General features: G+C 47.5%; 1 protein-coding gene across 1 annotated transcript in view; it reads left to right on the plus strand.

The window, feature by feature from the left end:
• Window positions 1–27,223, plus strand: part of LOC144772694 (hyaluronidase-5-like) — a 464,090-nt gene that overhangs the window by 128,907 nt on the left and 307,960 nt on the right. The window contains exon 2 of the mRNA XM_078657176.1: window positions 10,370–11,380. Coding sequence (XP_078513302.1) covers window positions 10,430–11,380 — 951 coding nt within the window. The 5' untranslated portion in view covers window positions 10,370–10,429. The remainder of the gene's footprint in view (window positions 1–10,369; window positions 11,381–27,223) is intronic.

Genomic DNA, 27,223 nt, shown 5'->3' on the forward strand with positions numbered 1-27,223 from the left:
GGACACAGGAGGTGACTATGTTAGGGCTAAAATGGCCAAAGTGCTTTCGGGGTTTTTAAATTTGCAGCTAAACTCGGGGATCGCCGTATTCGTGATATGCTACATATATATCAATCTAGATGCGTGCCGATAGCGCTCTATGGAGCCGGGGTCTGGGGTTACTGTCACCATGCAGATCTACAAATTGCGAAAAATAGGTTTTTGAAAAAATTACTCTATTTACCTATGTCGCCTCCACCGAACTCGTACATACCGAAGTGGGGGCGGAACACTTGACAGATTTAATTGGGCTAAGACCCCTGATGGCCTGGAGATCTATATGGTTGAAGGATGAAACCATTTTCAATAGAAGCATTATTAATGATTGCCTCCGCTTGGACAAATGCTTACAGATCCCGTGGCTCAAATATTTAGTAACAACATTTAAGGACATATTTAATATAAATATTATGGATGATCCCAGTAGGGCTACTGATATATTGAAGTGTGAAAATAAACATATTTATTTGAGGAAGAAAGCTTTTGACCGTAAACGTACAAGTGGGCAGTTAATAACCTCTAAGCTCTATACTTTACATGTGGATATCGTTGTTTTTCAACAATATCTAACCACGGTTACTAGAACATCACACCGGTTTGTACTCACCAGAATAAGATTAAGTATTGTACACTACCTGGTGCCATTCCCATGTATTAAAAAGTATCCCACGGTCCCATGTCCATGTGACGGAATAACAAAACAAAGCACTATGCACTTTCTCCTCATTTGTGATTTATATTTACACCTCCGTATTGCTTTTTTAAAACCACTCTTTAAAAAGTACGGCATTTTATCTGAAAATACTGCTATGAATCTCCTGTTTTTATTATATGAGCCGGATATTTGTTGTTTAATTACAACAAACATCCTAAAATCAATTGCCCTTAGGAAGAGTATGCTATTTTAAAATGTTGGCATCCTGACTGCTGCTATTTTCTAAAAATGTACTGTATATGTCTTAAACGTTTTGTGCTTTTATGATTGTTCCTTAACCGCTTCAGCGCAGCGCGAATTTTCGCGCTGTGCTGAGCGTTCTATTGAGCCTATGGGCTCATGACGGAACGGTTCCGTCATGAGCACAGCTCAACCGATGCTCATGACGGAACCGTTCCGTCATGAGCATCGAAGGGGTTATAATCGAATAAAGCTTACTGAACTGAACTGAACTACTGGTGGGTGCCCTGGATGGGAAGACGCTACAAATGGCAACAAAATGGGGGATTTGTACCCCAAAGAATGACCGTGCTCTCCTAGAAAGTTTGCCGTGGTCCTCTACTACTCATGCATGCCGCTTGTGTCACTGTCGAAGAGTAGGCACTTCATGCACTTGGAGTCACAGCGCAACTCAAGCAGCTGTAAAGCATATGAAGGCAACACTAGCATTGCAAAGAATTTTGACATTGATTGTTGAGAGCCTGTTGGTCAAGCCATACATAAAGGTAACGCCCTGCCACGCAAGATAAAGTTGTATAACCCTGAGCGAAGTACCACGCTACGCTCGCGTAGTTTGTGAAGTTTACGCTATTTCGTGAATTGCGGTCATTTTGTGCTTGCTTGCGGTCTTCAACGTCAAGTTGGCGACTGCAAGCGAGCAAAATGACATCCAGGCGAGACTTTTTCCTCGTTCACGATCAGCAACATCAAGTTGCCAATTGCAAGCGTAGAAAATAAACCTCCCGGGGAGATTCTCAATGTGGGGAGGTCAGGTTTCTCATTGAGAGTGGTTGCGTATGCTCGTGACCACTAGCAATGAGAAACTACCAGTCCACGTTGATAAAGCTGCCGCTCGAGTAGAAATCTACTTGAGCGGCAGATAACGACCGCTTGCACTGTGGAAGATGCGGTTTGCACTGAGTGCACAGTGAAGACAAGCATCCGGCACTGTGCAATCATTGCGAACAGCATTTTGTACAGTGCACTACGCAGTTCGCATAGCTCACGTAGTGCGAAGTAAACTTCGCGTAGCTACGCGTAGCGCTACTACGCGAACTACACCCAGGGTTAAAGTTGCACCTTACCTGCAAATTACTGATACTGCAAAAGTTGATTACGTACTGATACATTCAGAAGTGAAAGCTGACAGAATCAGCAAGAAAGGAGTATATTGTCATTGCACTCACCAGAGCCTCAATAAGCCAAGCTTTTCAACCTCAGTACTGGGTAAGGAGACTCAAGAAGAAGCACAAGGGTTGTGCTTACTGATCTGTCCTATTCCTGAATTGGCCCACCAGCAAAGCTGCCAGGCAACACCTCAGAACAACTCCAGAGGTCTCCTGCAAATGAATTGCTCCGATGGAGACCAGGGAGTAAGATCAGCGCTCCTCCAATTGTCTATGACGACTCTGAGGCCGATCCATAGCAAAGCCTCAGAAATAGAACTAATGACACAGGTTCAAATGGACAGCCAACAGGAGCAGAACAAGCGCCACCCTCAAGGTCAGCCACTCCCATGATTAGTTGCTATGCTACCACCTTTTTGAAACCACCACCACATTTCAAAACTGCCAAAAAGCAAAATATTGGCAATAGATGGTCTGAGTGGGTAGAGACATTTGAGGATTTCATTGATGCCCTTTAAAAGATTGATAACATAAGATTATCAAGTATCTCAGAAATGTTGCTGGAAGAAGTCATGAAGAAAATGCTGCGAACAGACAAAAAGTTTTAAACATTGTCAGATTAAAGAAACACTAAATCTAAAATACAATCCAGTGCCAAACGTTGATTATGAAAGATCTATTTTCAGTCAAGAAGGCCAAAGAGTTGGTAAAACTATTTATGAATTTGAGGAGAGACTTGAGACGCTCATCAAACACTGTAAGTTTGATGAATTTAATGATGAGGAAGCTATGCAACTCACAGTTATTGATGGATATTTGCCAGATTCATTCAGATGACAAATGCTGAGAGAAAATCTTAGTCTGGAGCGAGTGTTGATGGCTGCCAGTGCCGAGGAATGTGCTGAAAGACAAGTCTCTGACATGAAGGTGCCCAAAGTCAATCAGCCATAAGCATAAAACGTAAGTAAAAACAAAAGACAAAAGATTGAAAGACACAAATTGCTGTCTACAAATAAAAAGAAGTTATGTTTTAGATGTGGATTTTCGTTTCCACATGAAGGCAAATGTCCTGCCATAGGACAGATATGCAAAGGCTTGTGCAAAAAGAGCAATTTTATGACAGTTTGTAAAGTGAAGGAAAAAGACGAAATGTCCACCCAAACATTTCAGATCCAACGTTCGACGCAATCCCACAAGGCAAAGCAACAACATCAATTGAGTCAAATTGAGACTGATCAAAGTCATCTGTCATTTAAATCCTCATCAAACAGTTTGTATGCCTCAGTATCTAGTGCAAGTGAGGAAGATGGTTGCGGCCTTTCAATGTTTACCTAGGAGAAAAGAGCGCTTGTCGGACTGGCCGCATGTGAACAAAAATGTCAGTCAAAAAAAGTCGACATGTCAAAGCATCAAAGTCATATAAACAGTTTCCGAAAATAACAGTAAAAATAAATGACTGCTCGATACCTTTCATCATCGGCATTCGCTCATCAATAAATATAATGCCTGAAGAGAAATATCATGAATTGTCTAAGCTACTTTGACTTAAACAATCAAAATCCAAAGTGCACGTGAGCAACACGAGGCGTTCCAGCCATTTTGAAGTCTGATAATGGCCAGTTGTGCAACACTAAAGAATTCAAGGATTTTATAAAAAATATGAACGTAAAGCATCAGAAAAGTGCACCTTTAAGTGTTTAATGAGTACGCTATAGAAAACAGTACAGTATGCAAGTCTTGAGAGACTCAATTTGCAAACCAAGTTGAATTCTACCATACAGGCCTATTGTTCACCACCTCACATGATCATGGGCGAAGTCTTGTAACTTTGATGTTAAGGAGAGCTATGACTACCAAGTTATCTCAATGGACCAACCATAGAAAAGGAGGAGATAATTTGATCAGGGCGGTAAACTCCGCTCCATCCGTGATCCGTGGAGCAAGCAGAGTTCAAAAAAACTCAGCTCCGTGTAGAGTCAAGTTGGCGAGCAAGGACAATCAGCCACCTGGCAAGATTTCACAATGCGGGCGGTCATGGATGGTCCAGACTGCTTGCGTTGATAAACCTTCCATTTGCAGTCAAGTTCTCAAGTAGAAAATCGACTCGAGCTGCAGAAAAGAAGTAGCACCCTACTGCACTGCACATGGTGCTGATTGTACAGCATTGGACAAAGACCTGGCACTGAAAATCAACAGGAAAAGCGTGACCAAATGCACTCTGCCGCTTGCTGACCTCCGCTTAGCGGGGCAGAGCATTTTAGTCACCTGGCAGAGTTACAACTCAAATGACGTACTTCCTTAAAAAAGAAATGATCTATATATTGAACAAAAGGGGTGAAAGAGGGTAGCCCTGCTGTGATATGGTGAAAAAGGGAGGCAATGTGCCATTTAAAAGAATCTTGGCAAATCTACAATGGGATTCTGGCCAAACCTTTTTCTACTAAATAAAATGGGCAATACATTTGGTAATGATAAGTGAATCCCAGCAAAGGAGAAAGAGAAAGTGTTGAAACCTCTAAATGTACAAAGGGAGCTGTGGGGAATAGCATTTAAATTTGTGACCACAACAGCTATAAATTTGGTTCTCATCCCAGCGTCAATACTTCGTGTCATGTCATGTCAAGTCCCCTAATCTCACTGTGCTGTGAAACTGTAACTAAGTGGTATATTTACTAAGGTTTGCATGTGAGCTCTAACATTGTAACACAATTTTGCGCTGGACCTTTTTAGGGAGCGGGAATACTTAATTGATTTTTGGTTTTATGAAAACACAACAGTTGTTTCACGTACAATGGACAGCAACATTCAAGACCTCATGGTCCGTTGGTGTATATACAAGTATGATATGCATTGTAATATACCACATCTGCACACCGCTGTTACCCAATGTGATTGACCCCACTCCCATCCACATATATAAAATGCCATTGTAGCCCCTGAATAGCAGGGGAGGACAGTCCCATCTATTCTCCTACACTAGTGGTCTGCCTAACCGTGTCCTGTAGGACCAGCCCATAGTGTTTCATCCAACTGCTCCAACCCCTGCTAAACATTCCAGGGCAGCCTCTACTCCTGTACATAACTCTTTCTGCTGCCATGCATTTGTCCATTCCTCTCTTCTATTCGTGTTGTGTTGATGAGGCCGGAACACCCCAGTGTTGTGCTATATCCTTCTTTGCGAACACTACGCCAGGGCACTGAATATTAACTATGTTCTGGGGCTATCCAATTTGCTCAGATTCTATGATAGAATACATTTTGGGTCCAGGAGGAGGGAGATCTGTAACACTGAGTTTAGTTCCCGGACAATCTCTTCCCAGTAAGACTATATGACGGGCAGCCCCAAATCATGTAATGGAAGTCCCCCTTTTCACCTCTACATCTCAGACAGCTCGGATATTCTGCCTGCCCAATTCTATAGCCTGGTCATATTATACCTGATGGAGGATCCTGAACTGAATAAGGCGCAAACCAGCCTTGATTGCCACCTCCCTTAGATGCATCAGAGCAGCCTTTCAATCAATGTCCTTCATCTCTCTCATGTCACCCTCCCACGTTACCAGGAGCTTGCCAAGGTTATCGGGCATATTATTATTCAAAGTTTTGTATGTAAGTGATACTGCCTTAAGTGTGAGTTGTTCATGCAATAGCCTCCCCTCTAATGTTATGTATTCAGCCAGGTATTTCCCACTCAGGCCCTCCACTAGCTAACCGTGGCATAGCTGGGCATATTTGAGAAAATGGGATGCATGAAGCATAAAGTCAGCACTAAGGGCAGAAAAGGATTTAGGAGTGCATTTGTCTATAAAATCCCGAATGGTCGAGATCCCAGGTGTGTCCCACCATCCAAATCAATGCAGTTTGCCAAGTTTCCTGAGCCAAATCCCTTTCCACAACAGCTTTACCTTTGTAATGCTATGACCCCGCCCCAGTGTTCTAGACACCCTCTCCCATGCCTCAATAGTGGTCTGTGTAGCTGGATGCAGCCCACGGAACCCCTTGTCCCCATAGAGCTAGCAGAGGAATGTGCGATGCGCCAACATTTCCTACTCCAGACTGTAAGTGGAGTGGCCCCCTCTACGTGTAGCCAATCATTGGCGGGGGTTACATGCTCTGCCTGGTAATAGGCTTCTACATCCGGCAATGCTTACCTCCCGTTATATGGATTATGCTGCAGTGTGCCCAGCGCAATCCGCGGGTGTCTCCAGAGCCACAACATGAAGGTAATCATTTTGAACATGACTGCACAGCCCATTATAATAAGCAGCAGGGCCCTCCATCTCTCTGCATCGTCTTTCAATTTAGTCAGTATTCGTTGGATATTGTGTTGGCACAGTCTCTTATGTGTCGTGAGGAATATGCCCAAGTACGTAAATCCATTTACCACCACTCTCAGGTCTCTAGCATCGGACTGAGGCTGTACACCATCAATTTGTGCCAATTAACTTTGTACCCTGAGTGTCGTCCATATGTATTGATCTGCTGGAAAAGATTGGGGATTGTCGTGTCGGGTACCGTTACAAACACGAGAATGTCATTGGGATAGAGGAATATTTTCTCCTCAAAAGGGTCCACTCCGGTGACCCTGAAGGCCTGTATTTATGGATGTTGTCTGATCTGGCAGGTCAAGGTCTCTAAAATCAGCACAAACAGCATCCTGTCTAGTCCCACAACCAATGGGAAATCTCTGGAGGTTTTTGCATTCACTTGCACAGTCGCCCTAAAGGAATTGTATAGAAATACCAGCCATCTTCTGTACTTGGATCGAAGTTCAAACTTGATCAAAGTGGAGTCCAGGAACGGCCAATGTACTCCATCAAATGCTTTCTGTGCCTCTAGGGACAGAAATACATGTGAAGTTTCTCGGTCTTTGACCACCATCATCCAGTTATGGCTATTGCAAAGATTCCATTGGGTCGTCTCTCCTGGCATGAATCCTAATTGCTTTCCGTAGACTGACATTGTTATGGTGCGTCAAAGTCTAGTGGCCAGGATGGTCGCCAGGATTTTTACCTCCATATTCAGGAGGGAGATCTGATGGTAGGATTCACACCTGTCCCTTGGCTTATCCTCTTGATGTATTGTTACTATCGTGGCCAGGCATAGCTCTAATGGACGCTCTTCTTTGTAGGTATCCTGGAAAAGATTCAGCGAGTGGGGGGGGTCTGTAAATTAGTGCACCATTTATAGTAATCGGCCGGTAGTTACTAAGGGGTTTGGCCTTGTAGAGCTCCTTGTAGTATGTGGCTATCTGCTCGTTGGTGGAGTGTGTTAGACCCTGAGCATCTGTTATGGATTGTACCTATCTAGTTTCTATCTTTTTTTGCTCAGCCAGGCTAACAGCTTCCCAGTTTTGCCACCGACTTTATATAGCCGGTGACAAGTGGCTAGGGTTTGAACCTTTTCTGCATCTAGCACCAGGTCTTTATATTCCTGTCGTAGTGCATCCATCTTTCGGGAAAGAGTAGGGGGTCAGTATTCACAGCAACCTATTCCTCGACCAGCAGTATTCGGTGTTCCAATTTCTCCAGGCTTTCATTGTCCTTTTTTTCTCATGCTAGAGGGTTTTGGACCCTATAACTCAGCACTGTTTTATATGCCTACTGCAGTGTGACCCCTGACCCAACCATAACCGCATTCTCTTTGAAAAAGGCCTTGGTGTTTGTGCTGATGCCTCGTATAATAGCTTCTGTTTGCAGGCCCCAAGCGTTGAGTCTCCGTTGTGGCTGCGATTCCCGGGTCCTACGCTCCATCTGTATCCATAATGGCGAGTGATTAGACAATCCCCTGGCAAAGCACTCAGCCCTGCCAACCTTTCCCAACTTCCCCACCTGGACAAAAATATAATTCAGTGCAGATGTGTTTCCTGAAGCATCACTACATCCTGGTGTAAGCATTTGATGTGGCGTGAGATCAACCCTTGTTTAATCCTGTCAACGAGATCGTTCACATTCCATGTCAGGAACATGATGGCTTGATCAGCTATGGGAGACGACATGGGCGAGGTGAGTAAATGTTGTGTGTATTGCTGATCTGGGAACCTTCTGCAATCTCCATGTCAGCTGTCTATCAAGACCTGTGCGATGGGCCTGAACCTGCAAAACAACAATCCCATTTCCTTCACAACCAACTCCTCACAACCTTCTCAAAACACTTAACCTTATAATTGTTTAACTACTGTGTGTAAGAGGAGAAGGAGCGGTCTATAAGCCACACCCCCAGTTTTTAAATGTAATGCTAGGAGTTCGAACTCTCACAACATGGAAACAGTTCAGAAGAATAAACTTATGCCCTCAGGTGACCTCTCACCTTCATAGTCACTACCGGTGTAAGTCCCAAGCAGGGAACAGAAGACATCCAGGGTGCAGTTTGCGTGTCCATTGCTCTTGTGGCCAGAGCATTGATGGCAGGTCAGATGTTCATATGGATTGAGTCAGTGAGTTCCTCCCATGGCAGTGACCGGTCTGGCTCCATAGTGTGTTCAAGGGACAGTATTTTGGCAACTACTGGGTTTTGAGCTTCATTCCCGGAGGACATCCCTGACTCTCTGATTCTGTATGAAAATAAACCCTAGACTGGAGTCATCGGTGGCTCTTGATTTCCTCACAGTGGAGGGCCCCGCGGGTCCAAGGCATTCCCTCCATTTCATCCAGTCCCTTGCACCGCATATGGTGTTCCCCCAGCAGTGCGTGTTCAACTGTGCTCCTCCCTCCTCCTTCCTCCTTCCAGCTGGCAAGGCCCTGGACCTGGTCTCCGTTCTGCCTGTCGAGCATGTCTCTGTGCATGCCACCCGAGCCGGCCTAGGACCAGTCTCTCCTCCACCCAGGCCCATGTCTCTCTTGGCAACTGGAAAAAGTGTCTTTTGCCCATAATGACTGAGTTTTGCCGGGAACAGAAGCATATATTGAATTTGATGAGTCCTTTGCCTTGCCTTTGCAGGCTCAAAGATTCACCTCTGGCTCTAGTCCAGGAATATTATAGTTTTAGAGTTGGGGTATCTAGTCTCACCTAATCCTCGGGCTTCTCAACGGATCTTGTCCCTGTCCAGAAAATGAGGGAATTTCACTATAAATGGCCGGGGAGGTGCACCCAGTGGAGGCCTGGTGCTCAGCGCCCGATGTGCCTGTTCAATCACAAAGCATGAGGAGAATTTGTGTGTTAAGATGATGATTTTCAGACATGAGGCCAGGACAAATCGTAGATTATTTCTGCACACCCTGTTCTCAGCATCTTCAATATGCCAAAGGACATTCCTGGTGGTGCTCAGCAGCTCCGAGACCCCAGTTTGAAGTTCCTTGATTGCCTCCTCAACTTCCTTCACAATTTCAGTTTGTGTCACCCTTTCAGAGACGTTCCACAGGTCCTGGCGGAGCAATGTGACGTCAGAGCGAACTTTCTCGATGCTGTCTTATGATGCCGCCCTGGAGGATTGTATCTCCTGCAGCAATGTTGCTGTGTCTGACAGCAGGGGTTGTACAGTCTCAGGGGAGTGTAGAGGGCCATTTCCCCTTGTTTAGGGTCTTTGTCCTTCACCATTGTACTGGGTGTGTGTAAGCACCCACGAGGGCCAATCTCAGGCTCCAGAGGAGCTCCTGTTCCTTTCCAGATACCTCTCCCAGTTCCACTGAGCCCCAGGGCTCCAAGTGCGCACCTCACACCTCATCCAGTAGGCAGTGATCCTCCTTGCGAACCTCTAGAATCAGGACAGCAGGGGCTTGATGTCAATCCCCCGTGATGAGTGCAGGGCTGGAGGTCCTCTTTCCAGGTCAGGCCCTAAACTTTGCAAAGGTCTCCAGGTCTGGATCATCAGCTTCCTCTACAGCAGTGGGTGGGGGGGTCCTCAGGCTCTTTGCGAGTGGGTTGCACCTTTTCAGGTGAGGAATCAGGGCGTAGCACGGAGAAGATCGTATATGGACCTTTCTAGCATATGCTAAATAGACACTACACTTAGTTGAGCTGCGTGATGCGATCACATCACAGAATATTTGTAAATTTCCCCTCAGTATTTTTTTAATATAAAAGCTTGTAATAAAAAAAATCCAAATTAAATCACTGTGCAGTTGGCAGAGTTGAAGACCACATTGAGCCATTCACTATAGATGCACTCACCCAAAAACATTATTACTAGAAGTATGGATATTCGATGATTGGCTAGAATGGGAGCACAATGACAGATCTTTGAGACGTTATGATTATTTAAAATGTAAGCGGACTCAGGTTGTACCTGTCCCATTTCAATAACTGTATCAATTTTATTGTTCTTCACTAGGTGAAACATCGTATTTTCCTTGCCGTGAGGAGAAGTATTTATTCTACAGAGAAGTCCACCATGAAACTCATCGCCAATCTGCCAAATGACATCTTACACAGAGTATTCTGGGTCTCTCTGTGTTTTGTCAATCTGGTTTCATTTAGCAAGTCATCAACTCTGAGAGCTCCTCCTGTGGTAGACAAGTATCCCTTCATTACCATCTGGAATGCCCCAACAGAACAATGCATTACACACCGCAAAATCAACCTGAGTCTGCAATTGTTCCAGTTTGTGGCCAGTCCAATGAAAACCGCCATCAACCAGACATTGGCCATCTTCTACAAAGACCGGCTGGGCTCTTATCCCTATATTGATGAGAAAACCGGTGACTCTATCAATGGAGGGCTCCCTCAGCTAATGGACTTATCTCATCATCTCAAGAAAACTACAGACGACATCACATTTTATATGCCAGACATAAAACAGACCGGATTTGCAGTGATTGACTGGGAAGAATGGCGACCATTATGGGTTCGGAACTGGGATCTCAAGCATGTATACCAAAAGAAATCAATTGAGCTTGTCCGTAGACAAAGTCCCAAACTTACATCCCAAAAACCATTACCAATTGCTAAAAAGGCATTTCAGGCTGCAGCAAAGAGTATTATGGAGGGAACGTTATCGTTGGGGAAGTTACAAAGGCCAGCTATGGCCTGGGGATTTTACTTGTTTCCTGAATGTTACAACCATGACTATAAACAATACCCCCACAATTATACAGGAAGTTGCCCGGATATCGAAAAAAAAAGAAATGATCGACTTAACTGGCTCTGGAAGGAAAGCACTGCACTCTACCCCAGCATTTACCTGGGAACAGCTCTAAAATCTTCACCAAATGCAGCTCTTTATTCACGGCACAAAGTTCAGGAAGCAATAAGGGTTTCTACTGTCCACAGCAGAAATCCATTACCGATTTATGTATACACACGTCCAGTGTTTACAGACAGGTCAGATGAGTTTCTCTCGCAGGTGAAACGGTGTTATTTTCTTTTCTGGTTTTTGGTTCCAATGTGACATTATACCTTAAATATGTATTTATTTGGGTATTCTTTAGAGCGCCGGGTACTGCTGGAGGCCATTTTAAAAAGACAGATTTGATAACTGAGGAGGCATCCAACCAGAAAGCAATTCACATTATTACTAACCCAAAGACATTTAAAATAAATTTGGCTTGTGTAAAGATGCAGAAATGTCATTAGGAATTTGGAATGCCAATAAACGAGCAAAGAATCAGAAATGGTTAGCGCTAAATAGAAAAACAAAATAGAGCTAAGGATAACTAGCCCCAAAAATGTACCTGCAAACTTCCGTTAAAATATAAATAAACTTTATAAGTAACAATTAGGTTATCACTGCTTTACAAAATATAATTCTTAATGGCCCAGATGTACTAAGGCGTAGAGCTGTCGCAGAGCAATGCAAAGTCTCACAAGGGTATTCACTATCAAGCACAAAACATATTTTGCGCTCGTAAATATGCCCTTTTGTCCATGTAAAACCACCTTTGCACTGTTCAATCAATCAATCAAATCATTTGTATAGCGCACTACTCACCCGGAGGGTCTCAAGGCGCTGGGGGGAGGGGGTCCGCTACTGCTCGAACAGCCAGGTCTTGAACTGCTTCCTGAAGGCGAGGTGGTCTTGGGTCAGGCGGAGGTGGGTCGGAAGGGAGTTCCAAGTCTTGGCGGCCAGGTAGGAGAAGGACCTTCCTCCTGTGGTGGCTCTTCGGATGCGGGGGACGGCGGCGAGGGCGTGGCTGGTTGATCGAAGCTGGCGTTTGGGAGCGTAGAAGTTGAGGCGGCTGTTGAGGTATCCTGGGCCTTGGTTGTGTAGGGCTTTGTGTGCGTGGGTGAGGAGCCGGAAGGTGATTCTCTTGTTGACCGGGAGCCAGTGCAGGTCTCTCAGGTGTCCGGAGATGTGGCTGCGGCGGGGGATGTCCAGGATGAGTCGTGCTGAGGTGTTCTGGATCCGCTGGAGTCTCTTCTGGAGTTTGGCGGTGGTTCCGGCGTAGAGGGAGTTGCCGTAGTCCAGACGGCTGGTGACGAGGGCTTGGGTGACCGTCTTCCTGGTCTCGGTGGGGATCCATCGGAAGATCTTATGTAGCATGCGCAGGATGTTGAAGCACGACGAGGAGACGGCGTTGACTTGTCTGGTCATGGAGAGGGAGGAGTCCAGGATGAAGCCCAGGTTGCGTGCGTGGTCTGTTGGTTTGGGTGCGCTGCCCAGGGCGGGGGGCCACCAGGAGTCGTCCCAGGCGGAGGGTGATGATCCCAGGATGAGGACTTCCGTCTTGTCCGAGTTCAGTTTCAGGCGGCTGCTCGACATCCATTTGGCTACGTCTGTCATCCCTTCATGCAGGTTGGCTCTGGCGGTGGTGGGGTCGTTGGTGAGGGAGAGGATCAGCTGGGTGTCGTCGGCGTAGGAGATGATGTTGAGGTTGTGCTGGCGTGCGATGGCTGCGAGGGGGCTCATGTAGACGTTGAAGAATGTTGGGCTGAGCGAGGAGCCTTGAGGAACGCCGCAGATGACTTCGGTGGCCTCCGATCTGAACGGGGGGAGGCGGACTCTCTGTGTGCTTCCGGCGAGTAAGGAGATGATCCACTCCAGTGCCTTCTCCTGGATTCCGACGTTGCTGAGGCTCTGTACTAGGGTACGGTGGCAGACAGTGTCGAAGGCCGCGGAGAGGTCCAGGAGGATGAGGGCCGCTGTTTCTCCGTTGTCGAGCAGGGCTCGGATGTCATCGGTAGCTGCGATCAGGGCGGTCTCGGTGCTGTGGTTGGCCCGGAAGCCAGACTGCGAGAGGTCGAGGCAGCCGTTCGTCTCGAGGAAGGTGGCCAGTTGCTTGTTGACGGTCTTCTCGATGACTTTTGCCGGAAACGGGAGCAGCGAGATGGGGCGGTAGTTCTTGAGGTTGGTGGGGTCGGCTGATGGTTTCTTAAGTGGAGCGCTGAGTTCGGCGTGCTTCCAGCTCTCCGGGAAAGTGGCGGTGTTGAAGGAGGTGTTGATGATGTCCCGCAGGTGGGGTGCGATGACAGCGTCGGCCTTGTTGAAGACGTGGTGAGGGCAGGGGTCTGTCGGAGATCCGGAGTGGATGGAGTTCATCGTGTGGACGGTGTCTTCAGTGCTGATCGGGGTCCAGGCGCGGAGGGTGGTTGTGGGGGGCGGAGGTTCGGTCGTGGCGTGCGTCTGTTGAGTGTTGAAGCTGTTGTGTATGTCCGCGATCTTGTTGTGGAAGTAGGAGGCGAGGGAGTTGCAGAGGTCTTGCGAAGGGGTGATGTCGTTGTTCCCGGCGTTGGGGTTGGAGAGCTCTTTCATGATGTTGAAGAGTTCCTTGCTGTTGTGTGCGTTGTTGTTCAGTCGTTCCTTGAATGCAGTTTTCTTGGTGGCGTGGATCAGTTGGTGGTGTTTTCGGGTGGCGAGCTTGAGGGCAGTCATGTTGTCCGGTGTTGGGTCTCTGCGCCAGGTTTTCTCGAGTGCTCTGCAGTTCTTCTTGGAGCTCTTGAGTTCGTCGTTAAACCATGGGGCTTTCTTGCTGCCGGGTCTGCTTGGCGGGGTCTTCAGAGGGGCGAGGTTGTCTGCGCAGTCGCTGATCCATTTCGTGAGGTTGGTGGCCGCTTGGCTGGGGTTCGTTGTGCTGGTGGGAGGGTTCTTGCTCAGGGAAGTGGCGAGCTGGTCTGCAGTGATCTTGTTCCAGCTTCTGCGGGGAACCTGTTGCTGGTGATGGTGGAACGTGGTCCTTCTGAAGCTGAAGTGGACGCAGCTGTGGTTCGTCCAGTGGAGTCCCGTGGCGTGGCTGAAGGCGATGTCCTTGCTGGAAGAGAAGACCGGGTCGAGTGTGTGTCCGGCGTAGTGGGTGGGGGTGGTCACCAGTTGCTTGAGTCCGAGGTTGGAGAGGTTGTCCAGCAGGGTGGTGGTGTTGCGGTCGTTGTTGTTCTCCAGGTGGAAGTTGAGGTCCCCGAGGAGGATGTAGTCGGTGGAGGGGAGGGCGTGTGGGCTGATGAAGTCGCCGATGTCTTCGCTGAATTGTGTGTGTGGTCCCGGGGGTCTGTAGATGAGGGTGTCTCTGAGGGTGGTCTTGGGGTTGACGTGGATCTGGAAGTGCAGGTGTTCGGTGGGTGCGAGGGTATCGTCGGTGTCGGTCGTGATGCGGATGGTGTTCCTGTGGATGATGGCGATGCCTCCTCCTATCTGGTTGATGTGGTCCCTCCGGATGATCTTGTAGCCGTCCGGGATGGCTATGGCGATGTCGGGCGCTGAGGAGGCGTTCATCCAGGTTTCCGTGAGGTAGGAGACGTCTGGGGCTGTGGTGTCGAGCAGGTTCCAGAGCTCGATGGCGTGTCTGTGGACGGAGCGGGTGTTGAGCAGGATGCACTTCAGGTGGGTACTGCTGGAGTTCGGCTTGGTGGGTGCTGGTGTAGCGTGGGTCCGGTTGCAGGTGAACTTGCAGGAGTGGCAGCTGAAGGGTCCGTGGGTGCGTCTCGGTGTGGCTCGGTAGCAGCCCGGGGTTCGGCCGGTGTTGAGTGCGTTGAGGTAGTTGGCGTCGTAGGTCCGTCGGGTCGGCTTCCGTCGGTGGGGGCCAGGGGTCATGGTGCTGGGCGCGGTCCAGGCGCGGACGGGCGCAGACGGGCTTACCTTTGGCACACCTTCGGCGCTCAGTCGGTGCTCCCGCTGCGCGCGTCCGCTGCGCGGTCGCTCCGGGGGCGTCATAAGTAAGGAGCCGGGTGGGCGGGTCAGCTGGGTGGCGGGAGCGGGGCGGCCTATGGGCTGGTGGTGGGCGGGGCCACAGGGAGGCAGCGGCGGGAACCTCTGGGCGGCAGGCGGTGTCCCTGGGTCAAGCGTGGGAGGCGGGGGAGATCCGGGCGGCCCAGCGGCGGCTGGGTCGCTCAGCGGTGACCAGGAGTCAGGCAGGAGGCAGGCAGGAGGCAGGCAGCAGCAGCAGCAGGCGTTGGAAGCAGGGGGGTGACCCGGCCTCGTTAAAGGCGCAGTGGTCACTCCCTAGCTGACCCCGTGGACCCCTTAAGTAAGGAGCCGGGTGGGCAGGTCAGCTGGGTGGCGGGAGCGGGGCGGCCTATGGGCTGGTGGTGGGCGGGGCCGCAGGGAGGCAGCGGTGGGAACCTCTGGGCGGCAGGCGGTGTCCCTGGGTCAAGCGTGGGAGGCGGGGGAGATCCGGGCGGCCCAGCGGCGGCTGGGTCGCTCAGCGGCGACCAAGAGTCAGGCAGGAGGCAGGCAGGAGGCAGGCAGCAGCAGCGGCAGGCGTGGGAAGCAGGGGGGTGACCCGGCCTCGTTAAAGGCGCAGTGGTCACTTAGGGGCCGATTATGATGGCGGACGGACCTGAGTCCGTCCACCACCATAGAGTAGGAGGGAACCTCCGCATGGCCTGCGGAGTTCCCTCCTGTGCAAATAGGATGTGACCGCCACCCTGGCAGTCACGTCCTATATTTTTACCATTGCGGCGGGTGCGGCTTCAAGCTGCATCCGCCGCAATGGTAAAAAAGCATACATTGCATTTGTATGCAGAAAGCGGCAGGCACCGTGCGGTGCCTGCCGATTTTTGCATACAAATGCAGGGGGGTACCATAGGTACCCCCCATGTGCACCCCGCACCCCCCCTTCACCCAGGGGGCCCGCAACGCGCCCCCCGCAGTGAAGTTACACATGCTTTTCCACGGCGGAAAACCCAACGCGGAAAAGCATTTTTCACAGCCCATCCTAATATGGCTGACGGTGTCTCAGAGACACTGTCACCATATTAGAGCTTTTCCGCCGCGTGGGTCTTTGGTGGGTCCGCATAGGATTTTCCGCATCCTCCGGGCCAGCGGTGGCTTCCGGATGTGGAAAATCCTCCATCGTAATAGGCCCCATAGTCAGGGGGTGTTTTTGGGGCAAATCAACTCAAATACCCACAGGTTTTAACACAAAGACCAGTTTATTATAAGATACCCAGAGTGGCCTTGGCATCAAAAACAAACACTTCCATGAACAAGGTGTTAACAAGGGCAAATGTCTATTTCTAAAAAAACTTGCATGGCTCGTGTGCTGAAGTGCACATCACAAATCCGATACATGGGGTACTTCTGACTGTGTCTAGGCACAGGAATTTGCACGGAAACGGTAAGCCTCTAGTACAAATCCTATGCTAAAGTGTGTACTCACGTCTCAGCACCATTGTGCAAAGCTGTGCGATGTACGAAGCAGCCTGTTTGTGCACCAGTGGAGGGAATGACCACATCAACAGACCAATCTTAGGGGCTATGGCTCTGAAATGTATTTTCCCTCTTGACAACACAGCACAGCAAATGCGGGTGCTGTGCTGCATGAACAAATGTGTGCTGCATGAACAAATGTGTTCATATGGCCTCATGTTTTGCATTAAATCGGTTTCATTCTTACAACAATATGTAAATCGACTCTCTACTATGAGGATCCTGTACAGATGATAATCCTTGTTGAAAGAAGATGAGGGATTATTCTTATGTAGGGTATAGTTGTCACAACTGAGCTACCTCCACAGTTCATAGACTTTACTGGGATCTATCTACTGCTTGAATAAAATTGAAAGTGGCAACCGTGATACCCAAAGTACTGTGAGAAGAGACATTAATTATCCATAAGTAAAGTATCTAACTAGCATTGGACAGCACTGGGCAGGAAAACTGCTATGTCCCGGGTGTGTGCACCCCGGGACATTGCTTGCGAGCCAGCCCCGGAAGATGGGATCCATAAATGGCCATAAATGGTTTCGGGAGGGGGCTGTATGACCCCCCTTCCTTAAAGTAATCAGCCGAAGGTATGGGCTACCCAGTGCATTTAGAGGCTTTTGAAGGGGCCACGCAGCCCCCTACCATTTTTTTTAAAATTATGGCCTGGGAGGCACAGGGAGGGGGGCGTGCAATCCTCCTCTTCATATAAACTACTTTTGTTCCTGGAGTGAGTTTCCCAGGACCTCTGCAGGCTTGAGGAGGGAAGCCACACAACCATTTCCCCTTTATAAACACAGCTCCAGGTGAGCCGTGGTGAGCCCCAGACTCACCACGGCATAAATTTAGCCCAGCCGCCATTTTTTTTATCCCACAAGAGTCATGTGGGATCGATGTATTTTCAGCAGATTCTTTCCTTGGCCCAGGGGGGCCTCCGACATCCACCCATGGGTGTAGGGAGTCAGAATATCCCTAACCAGCCCTTTTATATTAATTTTTCTTAACTTCAGGACATTGAACTAAGGGGCCGATTACGATGGCGGGCGGACATCGCTGGTGGAAAAGGGACCGCCCGCCATAGGTGCGGCGGTCCTGAGGTAACGGGTTTTTAGGAACCCGTTTGGTGCCAGGGGATAACACCCGAAGACCTCTGAGTTCTCCCTGTTCCGGACCACAGAAACACGGAGTCTTCTAGTCGAGTCAGGGATCGAGTTTTATTGATAGCTACCAAGTAACAGGTGTCCTAGAAGCACGACAAACACGGGTCATGTGTTCTCAGGAGACTGTTCGTTTTTACAGAACCAGCCTTCTCCTTATATACAGAAATAATAGCTGCAAGCAAGAATTCTTGAGTTTATGATATGGCTATACACATATTTCTACAATAATACGAAAGAGCGAAGTCATGTAGGCAAGCCCGTATTTTAGATGTCCAATGCGTGATAGATTACTCAGCCAAGCCCGGAACTCCCATCAGATATCGATGAAACCCCAATAAAGGAAGGCACCTCCTAGTCATAAAACTGGCCATAAACAGGGAACAGGACAGGTGTGTGTTTGTAGAAAGCATGGTTTGTATGTAGTGAATGGTTTGAGGAATGTTATGTATCGATGCTATCGCATTTGGCCACTGGGCGAGGGGCTGCTCAAACAGGTTTGGCTAAAGGCAATGGAGTCAGTTGGGACAGGTCAGGGGGAAGTCAGGGAAGGAGGACGTGTCCTTTTAGATCAAGCTCGACCTTTAATTGACTTATCATGAGGGCAAGACGTAAGATGGATGCCGTTCACAAAATGGAGTCTAAGGGGTCGGGGACGGAAACTACGATTTGGGGGTGTTGGCGACCCTCGATTATCACGCAAATGCATGGGAATGATGCCCTAATCATTATCGGTTCGCTGACACCAAATTCGTCATGGTACGTTGATATTTTGTGACACGGGTATTGGACCTCGATATCGGGATGACAACAGGGTCCAGATTTTCAGAACCACAGACCCTCCTTTTGCCCTTATGTAAGGCAATAATTCATATTAATCGGAGTCCAAATCTGTATGAAGGAATTCGTGGAGATGCTGTTGTAGCATCATTCTGTTGCTCAGTTCGTCCCTTGACACAGGCTTCCGTACACATGAGGTAGCACAGAGGCCACATAGTGCAGGAGCGCACTGTATACACAGGCAGAACATAAACAGAAGTGCTAAGATCATCCCAATGAAGATCAGTGTTTTCCATCCCCATGTAGCGATCAGTTCCCAGAACCACCCTAGTAAGGACCAATCTCCTTTTTCCACGTGGAGGGAATCAGATATTTCGTGTAGTTTAGAGATGGCTTTGTACACTGTCGGTGCGTTATCAGGGATGAAAATGCAACAACTGGATTGGATCACTCTACACACACCACCACGATCGGCGAGTATGATATCTAGTACAACTCGGTTCTGAAGCGTCATAAGACGATCCGACTGAAGTTCGGTCGTCAAATTTCCAAGGGCTCCGGCCGTTGTAGTCACGGCGGATTCAACTATCCTCGATAACTGGCGAATATTCCTGCTGTTTACCATAGGCCCCCAAAATGGCAGAAAACCCTTTGCGAAGTCAGTGAATTCCTGACCCGCGGTGTCGTCTTTACTCACGACACCTCTAGCTGTCCTTGTCCGATGGTAATCTGCTCTGGCCGTGTAGGTGGGAGGCAGCAGAAATGCGATAAAGCAGGTACCTGTGAAGTCAGGGGGCAACCACGTGTAAGCTTGGTCATGGCAGACGAAGTACATGCCTTTGGCTGCTAATAATATAGGGGAAGTTCGGGAAGCGAACACATATGTTTCCGCGCATATACTCTTTCCTAATTGAGCTTTGGGATCCCTGCCGATACCCTGTAAACATAAGTGACCTTGGTTGGGTACTATCCAAACTGGGCGGGATTTCTTTGCTGTCTGGCTCTTACTCAGGTAAACCCCATATTTAGTTACGTTCCAACGAGTGTACGGAGTGAGTTCATCTTTGGGAATCGTAAGATAGGTGTCGAACTCTCTACTCATATTTCTTATCCCTGCTATTAGTGCCTTGTTACGGGAATCACTTTCAGTAGAACGTGTCGGGTATGGTTCTAGGGCGAATAGGAACATAGTCTGGAAAGCCCACAGAGAACCATAATAACTGAAAGGCAGGATGAAGTATGGGATACCTTTATCCGTCGTGTGTGGCATGAGTCCACATATCCAACAGTTCGATGTGTTCATGATGAACTGGTGTTGGTGTAGGAGTTGAATAAATGAGTTATTTACAAATTCGAGTCTTCTGGCAGATTCGTGTTCAGGTAGAGGGTGAAAGTAGTGTGGAGAGATAGTAGGAGGAGGCTGTGGCTGGGTGTCATTCGAAAAGGTAACTTTAAACACGAATAGAGTATAACCAGTCAAAAACATCGTTATGCTACACAACATTAAAATACATGTTATCAAAAACTTTCTTTTGGCCAGTACAGTGCATAATTGTCTTTCAAAGTTTGGGAGTCTGGTAGGTCTCTTTACCCTAGGAAACTCCATCCTCTAGTTGCTGCCCGCGGCGGTAGATTGATTCTGCCAGGGAGCGCGCTCTGCTCAGTCCGGGGTAACTCCCGTGGACCAACCAGAACCGTGGACCTAAAACTTCCCAGTTGCACTCCCCAGACTTCAACCGCGACCCTAGCAGCAGAACCGGATGGCGGTTCGAAAATCAAAAATGAGCACGTTTCCTGGGACGAGAGAGCTGAAAAACCAAAAATAGTTCTTGGGGGAAGGAAAATCACATTAGTTTTATTAGTCTCTTTGTCTAGACCTAAGGTTGTATCTTTGTTTCCCAGGTACGGTGTGGTCTTCAAACAATGTCTCAGGTTCGGTAGTGTCCAACTGCGTAGACTGTGGCACAAATCCTTGTAAAATATGATCACTCTCCTTTTCGGTACCAGTTTCTTTTAAACGTGCATCGCTGAAAGGGATGAAGCGAGGTATGGATTCTGTCTCGGAGTCGGCAATTCCTTCGTTGACCCACCGGTCGTATGGAAGGGGCAGAGGGACCCGTTTGCAATGGGTCCCGTGCACCCAGTTCTTTTTGCCGTCCACCCGAACCGCTGACCTCGTGGAAAGAAGTACCAGGTAAGGTCCGGTCCACCTCGGCTGTCCGTTGTTGGTGCGCTGGAAGTTCCGCACCAAGACCCACGTTCCGGGTGTGATGGAGTGACCTGGATCGTCAGAGGCTGGTGGAGAGGAACTGTGAACCTGTTGGTGTAAAACACGCAATTTAGCTTTCAATTCGCACAAATAGTCAAGCAGTACGGGGTGCTCTATTTCGCTAAGTTTCTTTGGTCTTGGCATGCCCCAGACGTTGGCTGGGCGGCCAAACACTATTTCGTGAGGGCTAAGTCCTAATCTGGAATGGGCAGTCATCCTTGTTGGCAAGAGTGCTAGGGGCAAGGCGTCGGGCCATTGGAGACCTGTACTGGCTTAGATCTTGGCTAATTTGAGCTTTAAAGTGCCGTTGTAGCACTCTATCAGTCCAGCTGATTGGGGGTGATTCGCAGAGTGGAATTTTTGCTGTATGCCTAAACATTCACACACTCTCTTCATCACGCGTCCTACGAATTCACTTCCATTATCACTCCAGACAATTCTAGGCATGCCAAACCTCGGGAAGAACTCTTTGACAAGGGCTTTGGCGGTTGACAAGGCAGTATTGTCTTTAAGGGGGTACGCTTCCACCCACCTGGAGAAAGCACAAACAACAACGAGCACATACTTCAGATTGTTGCATCTCTCCATGTGAATGAAATCGATCTGCAAAACCTCGAACGGATAAGTTGGAGGCGCAAAATGACCAGCTGGAGTTGGGGTTCCCCTACCGGGATTGTACTTCAAACACACCATACAGTTTCTGACCACATTCTCTGCATATTTCGGGATGTTGCTATTTTGCCATACTGGGGCCAATACTTTACAGATTCCTCTCGAACTGATGTGTGCAAATCCGTGAGCCATTGTTACTACTGCAAGTACATAGGCGTTAGGCAATAACCATCGCTGGTGTTCTGACAATTCGACCCAACAACCATTCGTATCTAATCTACCCTTACTTTCTCTCCATTCATTCACCTCTTTCTCAGTTGCCTCGGCTTGTATAGATTTCACACTTTCAATGGTGTCCTCACACATTCCCACATCAGTAATCCATCTAGCGGGACCTACAACATACATCCGACTCATTGTGTTCCTTGCAGTCTCTTTCGCAACCTCGTCTGCAAATGCATTCCCGCGGCCAACATCATCCTGAATCTTTTTGTGTGCACTACATTTTATAATGGCAACTTGTAGTGGCAAGGTCAGTGACTGGAGGAGCTCGTTAACTAGCTGACCATGTTGTATCTTTGCACCATGTGACGTAAGAAACCCACGTTCACGCCACAATCTCCCAAAACTGTGAGCCACACCAAAGGCGTATTGGCTGTCAGTGTACACATTCACTCGTTTTCCTTTCGCTAACACACATGCTCTGGTAAGCGCAATTAGCTCTGCAGCTTGTGCAGAATTATGGGAAATGCGCGCAGTTTCTATAATGGTGTGTAATGTCGTTACGGCATATGCTGCAGTCGTATCACCATTCGGCAGCTTGAAACATGAACCATCAACCCATAAAGTATCATTGCATTCAGGAAGGGGAGTGTCCTGTAAGTCTACTCTCCCTTTTGTCTCTTCTTCTGTCCTAAAGCAGCAGTCATGTTTATCAATCTCGTCTGTTCCTGTCGGAATGGGTAATAACGTTGCGGGATTCAGTGTATCGCACCTCTTTATGTGGATGTGACTTGCTAGCAACGTAAGTTCGTAACTGGATAGTCGAGCGCTAGTAAGGTGTTGTGTCTTCGTCCTGTTTAGTAAAATGTCAACTGCATGCGGAACCATAGCGATCAGAGTATTATTCATGACTAATCCAGCGGACTAAGAAACAAAGGTATGGAGGGTCAAGGGGAATATTTAATGACCTGTCTGCTCGCACCCCTATTGTTAAGACATGAAACACAAGAAAGAGCAGAACAGGTCGGGGAGTGGTGTATGACTAAACCAGTCACTAAGGGCCAGTAGGGTATGAACGCAAACTAGTGTCGTTGAGAGTTATTGGGAAACAGAACGCTAGAACAATTCCCATCAGACCACCCATTCGGTGGAATTCACGTCATGTGGGAATTGCTGATCAATCCAGAGCACATCCAGCCATATAGTGCCGGTGTAGAACTAGACGTCAGAAAACTAGCATGATGTTTTCCAACAAGTGGACTAACATTAATGTGCAGTGCGAAAATAAAAATAGTGGTGAAGGATAAAATTAACTACACAGATTCAAAGAGAACGGACATATAGAAAGCTGTGTGTCAGAGATTAAAACCACGCCTGGTAGAAAGACTACCTTTTGGCGCCGTGCAAAAAATGGTCAACATGTTTCAGCTCTAGGGGCATTGCCCCAGCTTTCTTCAGGACCTACAAAATAGACCAGCTACTGCAACTATAACTACAATTAGTATGTTTAGATGAAAATTTAATTAATTCAACAAAAGTTTACTGTTAGACTGATACATATCTACCAGCAACTTCAAAGTTTGAACGTCCACTGGGGAGGAAGCATGTCTTCTTCCTGTCAACAAACAAAAATTATTGTACAAACAACACCAATATTACAAACACAACCACCTGAATACAAAGAGGCCGTCTAGTCAAGAACACCTGCATGAATAAATGACATTCTGCATATATATACAAGAAGCATAGTAGCTTAATCACTCAGAGGCATTTCCTCGCAGTGATACTCACCCAGCTTTGTGTGGGTGAAGGCCTCACCTCACCCGGCAACCGCTCGGGATTCTGAGGCCCCGCTCTGCGGTGTAGAAAAAAAGGGATACAGTGAGCACAAAACTCTACTATTCCCAAGCCAAATGCTCTACACACATAACCCAACAAACTTGTGATATGTAACCCGTCCTCCAGAGAACAACCACATAGACCATCCCCTGTGACACCTTCAGAAACCGCATGTGCTGCACTGTCAACATGCTGCTAAATAATCTTATGTTAAAGGTGAGATCACCTCTTATGAACATTAAAAAGTGCTCTTTAATATTCAATGCGGTGTAGGATCTCATCACTTGGTCACAAATGTGAACTGCTATAAAACCCAGTCAGAAAAATGATGAACTGGATTAATAAGTATCAAAAGTAATGGGCAACCAAGTCCCCCTTTACTTTATTAAAAAGGCAGTTTATGTAAATAGTTGTACCATCAAGGCTAGATATTATCTAATATTGCCTATAAGTACTAGCAGGAAATGTTTCCCCTGCATGAAAATACTCAGGGAAGAAAAGTGCCTGCGACCTCACCTGTCCGTCGGTGCCCCCATCTGTATGCCAAGCGGTCGTGGAGGTGACTACCAGGACGCCCCTCGCCCTTATATAAACGCTGATCGAGTGGACACGGGGCATAAAGGGCGTGCCCACAATCTCGGAGCAAGCGCGAAGTTAGACACTACTCCTTCGCGCATGCGCGTATAATGAAAAATGCCGAGAGTCACTTGAAATGTAGGCAAACGAGATCGTTTCTAAAAGCGGTGAGGATGTTAGATCACCTATGTTAGATCACCTATGTAAACTACATTATTCTGAGCTCTCTACGTGAAGGCTGTAACATATATGAAAGAGCTGGAATCAACCCCCAAATCCACACGCATGCCCAGAGCGGAAGACGCTGCTCACTCGGGCCTGCGCCTGACAGCAAACGATTTGTTTAACATCAGTGTGAACTGCAAAATATTGCGTGTGTTACAGAGCCTGATGTACTAAAAAAGAAGTACCCATTTCAGGATGTGAGTATGTTCTGCATTATAGTGGTTGGAAACCTGACCAATTCATAATGCTGAGGTAGCTTTAATTCTAGATAAAAATTAAGTTATCCAATTGGCAAAAACTGATGGAGGCGAAGGTACAGGGTATGCCTAGATGTATATTCCAAAGTAGAGACTGACAAACTCAGAGGAGTGTAAGCCCTTTCAGGATACATTCTGTAGTAGAACGTCATTCACCCTAATGGTGGGTTGACATAAAGTTTTGAGCGCAGAATAATATTGCGCAAATGCAGACTAGAAGTGATATTGCTGCCATCAGGTGTCACAGAAGGAGGGGGATAGTGGTAACTAGGAGGACAAGGGCAACGCACACACTTAAGTTGGGTGAGCTAGAGAGATGCAAACCATTATTGTTCGCATTCATATGAATAGACCCGCAACTAAAAAGTTGCTCAAAATACTAAGAAACAAAGGTATGGAGGGTCAAGGGGAATATTTAATGACCTGTCTGCTCGCACCCCTATTGTTAAGACATGAAACACAAGAAAGAGCAGAACAGGTCGGGGAGTGGTGTATGACTAAACCAGTCACTAAGGGCCAGTAGGGTATGAACGCAAACTAGTGTCATTGAGAGTTATTGGGAAACAGAACGCTAGAACAATTCCCATCAGACCACCCATTCGGTGGAATTCACGTCATGTGGGAATTGCTGATCAATCCAGAGCACATCCAGCCATATAGTGCCGGTGTAGAACTAGACGTCAGAAAACTAGCATGATGTTTTCCAACAAGTGGACTAACATTAATGTGCAGTGCGAAAATAAAAATAGTGGTGAAGGATAAAATTAACTACACAGATTCAAAGAGAACGGACATATAGAAAGCTGTGTGTCAGAGATTAAAACCACGCCTGGTAGAAAGACTACCTTTTGGCGCCGTGCAAAAAATGGTCAACATGTTTCAGCTCTAGGGGCATTGCCCCAGCTTTCTTCAGGACCTACAAAATAGACCAGCTACTGCAACTATAACTACAATTAGTATGTTTAGATGAAAATTTAATTAATTCAACAAAAGTTTACTGTTAGACTGATACATATCTACCAGCAACTTCAAAGTTTGAACGTCCACTGGGGAGGAAGCATGTCTTCTTCCTGTCAACAAACAAAAATTATTGTACAAACAACACCAATATTACAAACACAACCACCTGAATACAAAGAGGCCGTCTAGTCAAGAACACCTGCATGAATAAATGACATTCTGCATATATATACAAGAAGCATAGTAGCTTAATCACTCAGAGGCATTTCCTCGCAGTGATACTCACCCAGCTTTGTGTGGGTGAAGGCCTCACCTCACCCGGCAACCGCTCGGGATTCTGAGGCCCCGCTCTGCGGTGTAGAAAAAAAGGGATACAGTGAGTTTTGTGCTCACTGTATCCCTTTTTTTCTACACCGCAGAGCGGGGCCTCAGAATCCCGAGCGGTTGCCGGGTGAGGTGAGGCCTTCACCCACACAAAGCTGGGTGAGTATCACTGCGAGGAAATGCCTCTGAGTGATTAAGCTACTATGCTTCTTGTATATATATGCAGAATGTCATTTATTCATGCAGGTGTTCTTGACTAGACGGCCTCTTTGTATTCAGGTGGTTGTGTTTGTAATATTGGTGTTGTTTGTACAATAATTTTTGTTTGTTGACAGGAAGAAGACATGCTTCCTCCCCAGTGGACGTTCAAACTTTGAAGTTGCTGGTAGATATGTATCAGTCTAACAGTAAACTTTTGTTGAATTAATTAAATTTTCATCTAAACATACTAATTGTAGTTATAGTTGCAGTAGCTGGTCTATTTTGTAGGTCCTGAAGAAAGCTGGGGCAATGCCCCTAGAGCTGAAACATGTTGACCATTTTTTGCACGGCGCCAAAAGGTAGTCTTTCTACCAGGCGTGGTTTTAATCTCTGACACACAGCTTTCTATATGTCCGTTCTCTTTGAATCTGTGTAGTTAATTTTATCCTTCACCACTATTTTTATTTTCGCACTGCACATTAATGTTAGTCCACTTGTTGGAAAACATCATGCTAGTTTTCTGACGTCTAGTTCTACACCGGCACTATATGGCTGGATGTGCTCTGGATTGATCAGCAATTCCCACATGACGTGAATTCCACCGAATGGGTGGTCTGATGGGAATTGTTCTAGCGTTCTGTTTCCCAATAACTCTCAACGACACTAGTTTGCGTTCATACCCTACTGGCCCTTAGTGACTGGTTTAGTCATACACCACTCCCCGACCTGTTCTGCTCTTTCTTGTGTTTCATAATCCAGCGGACTGCCGGATGCAGACAGCTGCTGCGGCGGTAGCCCTCAGACAACTTGGTAGGGCTTTAGCCACAGGGTCTAGAGTTGCCGAAAAATACGCGCATGGGCGCTGTCTGTCCCCAAAATGTTGTGTTAAAACTGATAATGCACAACCTTCCTTCTCGTGGACATATAATGTAAAAGGCTTACTGTAGTTGGGGTTTCCCAACACAGGAGCCGAACATAATGCATCACGCAACTTGTGAAAACTCGTCTGGCAATCTTCAGACCAAGGCATAGGATTTGGCGTGTGTTTACAGAGTAGTGCCAGCAAGGGTTTAGCTAGTAGTGAGAAATTCGGTATCCATTGTCTACAGAACGATGTAATGCCCAAGAAGGCTCAAACCTCTCTCTGTGTCCTTGGGGCACTTAGTTCTGCGATTGCCTGTATTCTTTCTGG

Source organism: Lissotriton helveticus, chromosome 1_1, assembly GCF_964261635.1.
Source record: "Lissotriton helveticus chromosome 1_1, aLisHel1.1, whole genome shotgun sequence".
Taxonomy (NCBI): Eukaryota; Metazoa; Chordata; class Amphibia; order Caudata; family Salamandridae; genus Lissotriton; species Lissotriton helveticus.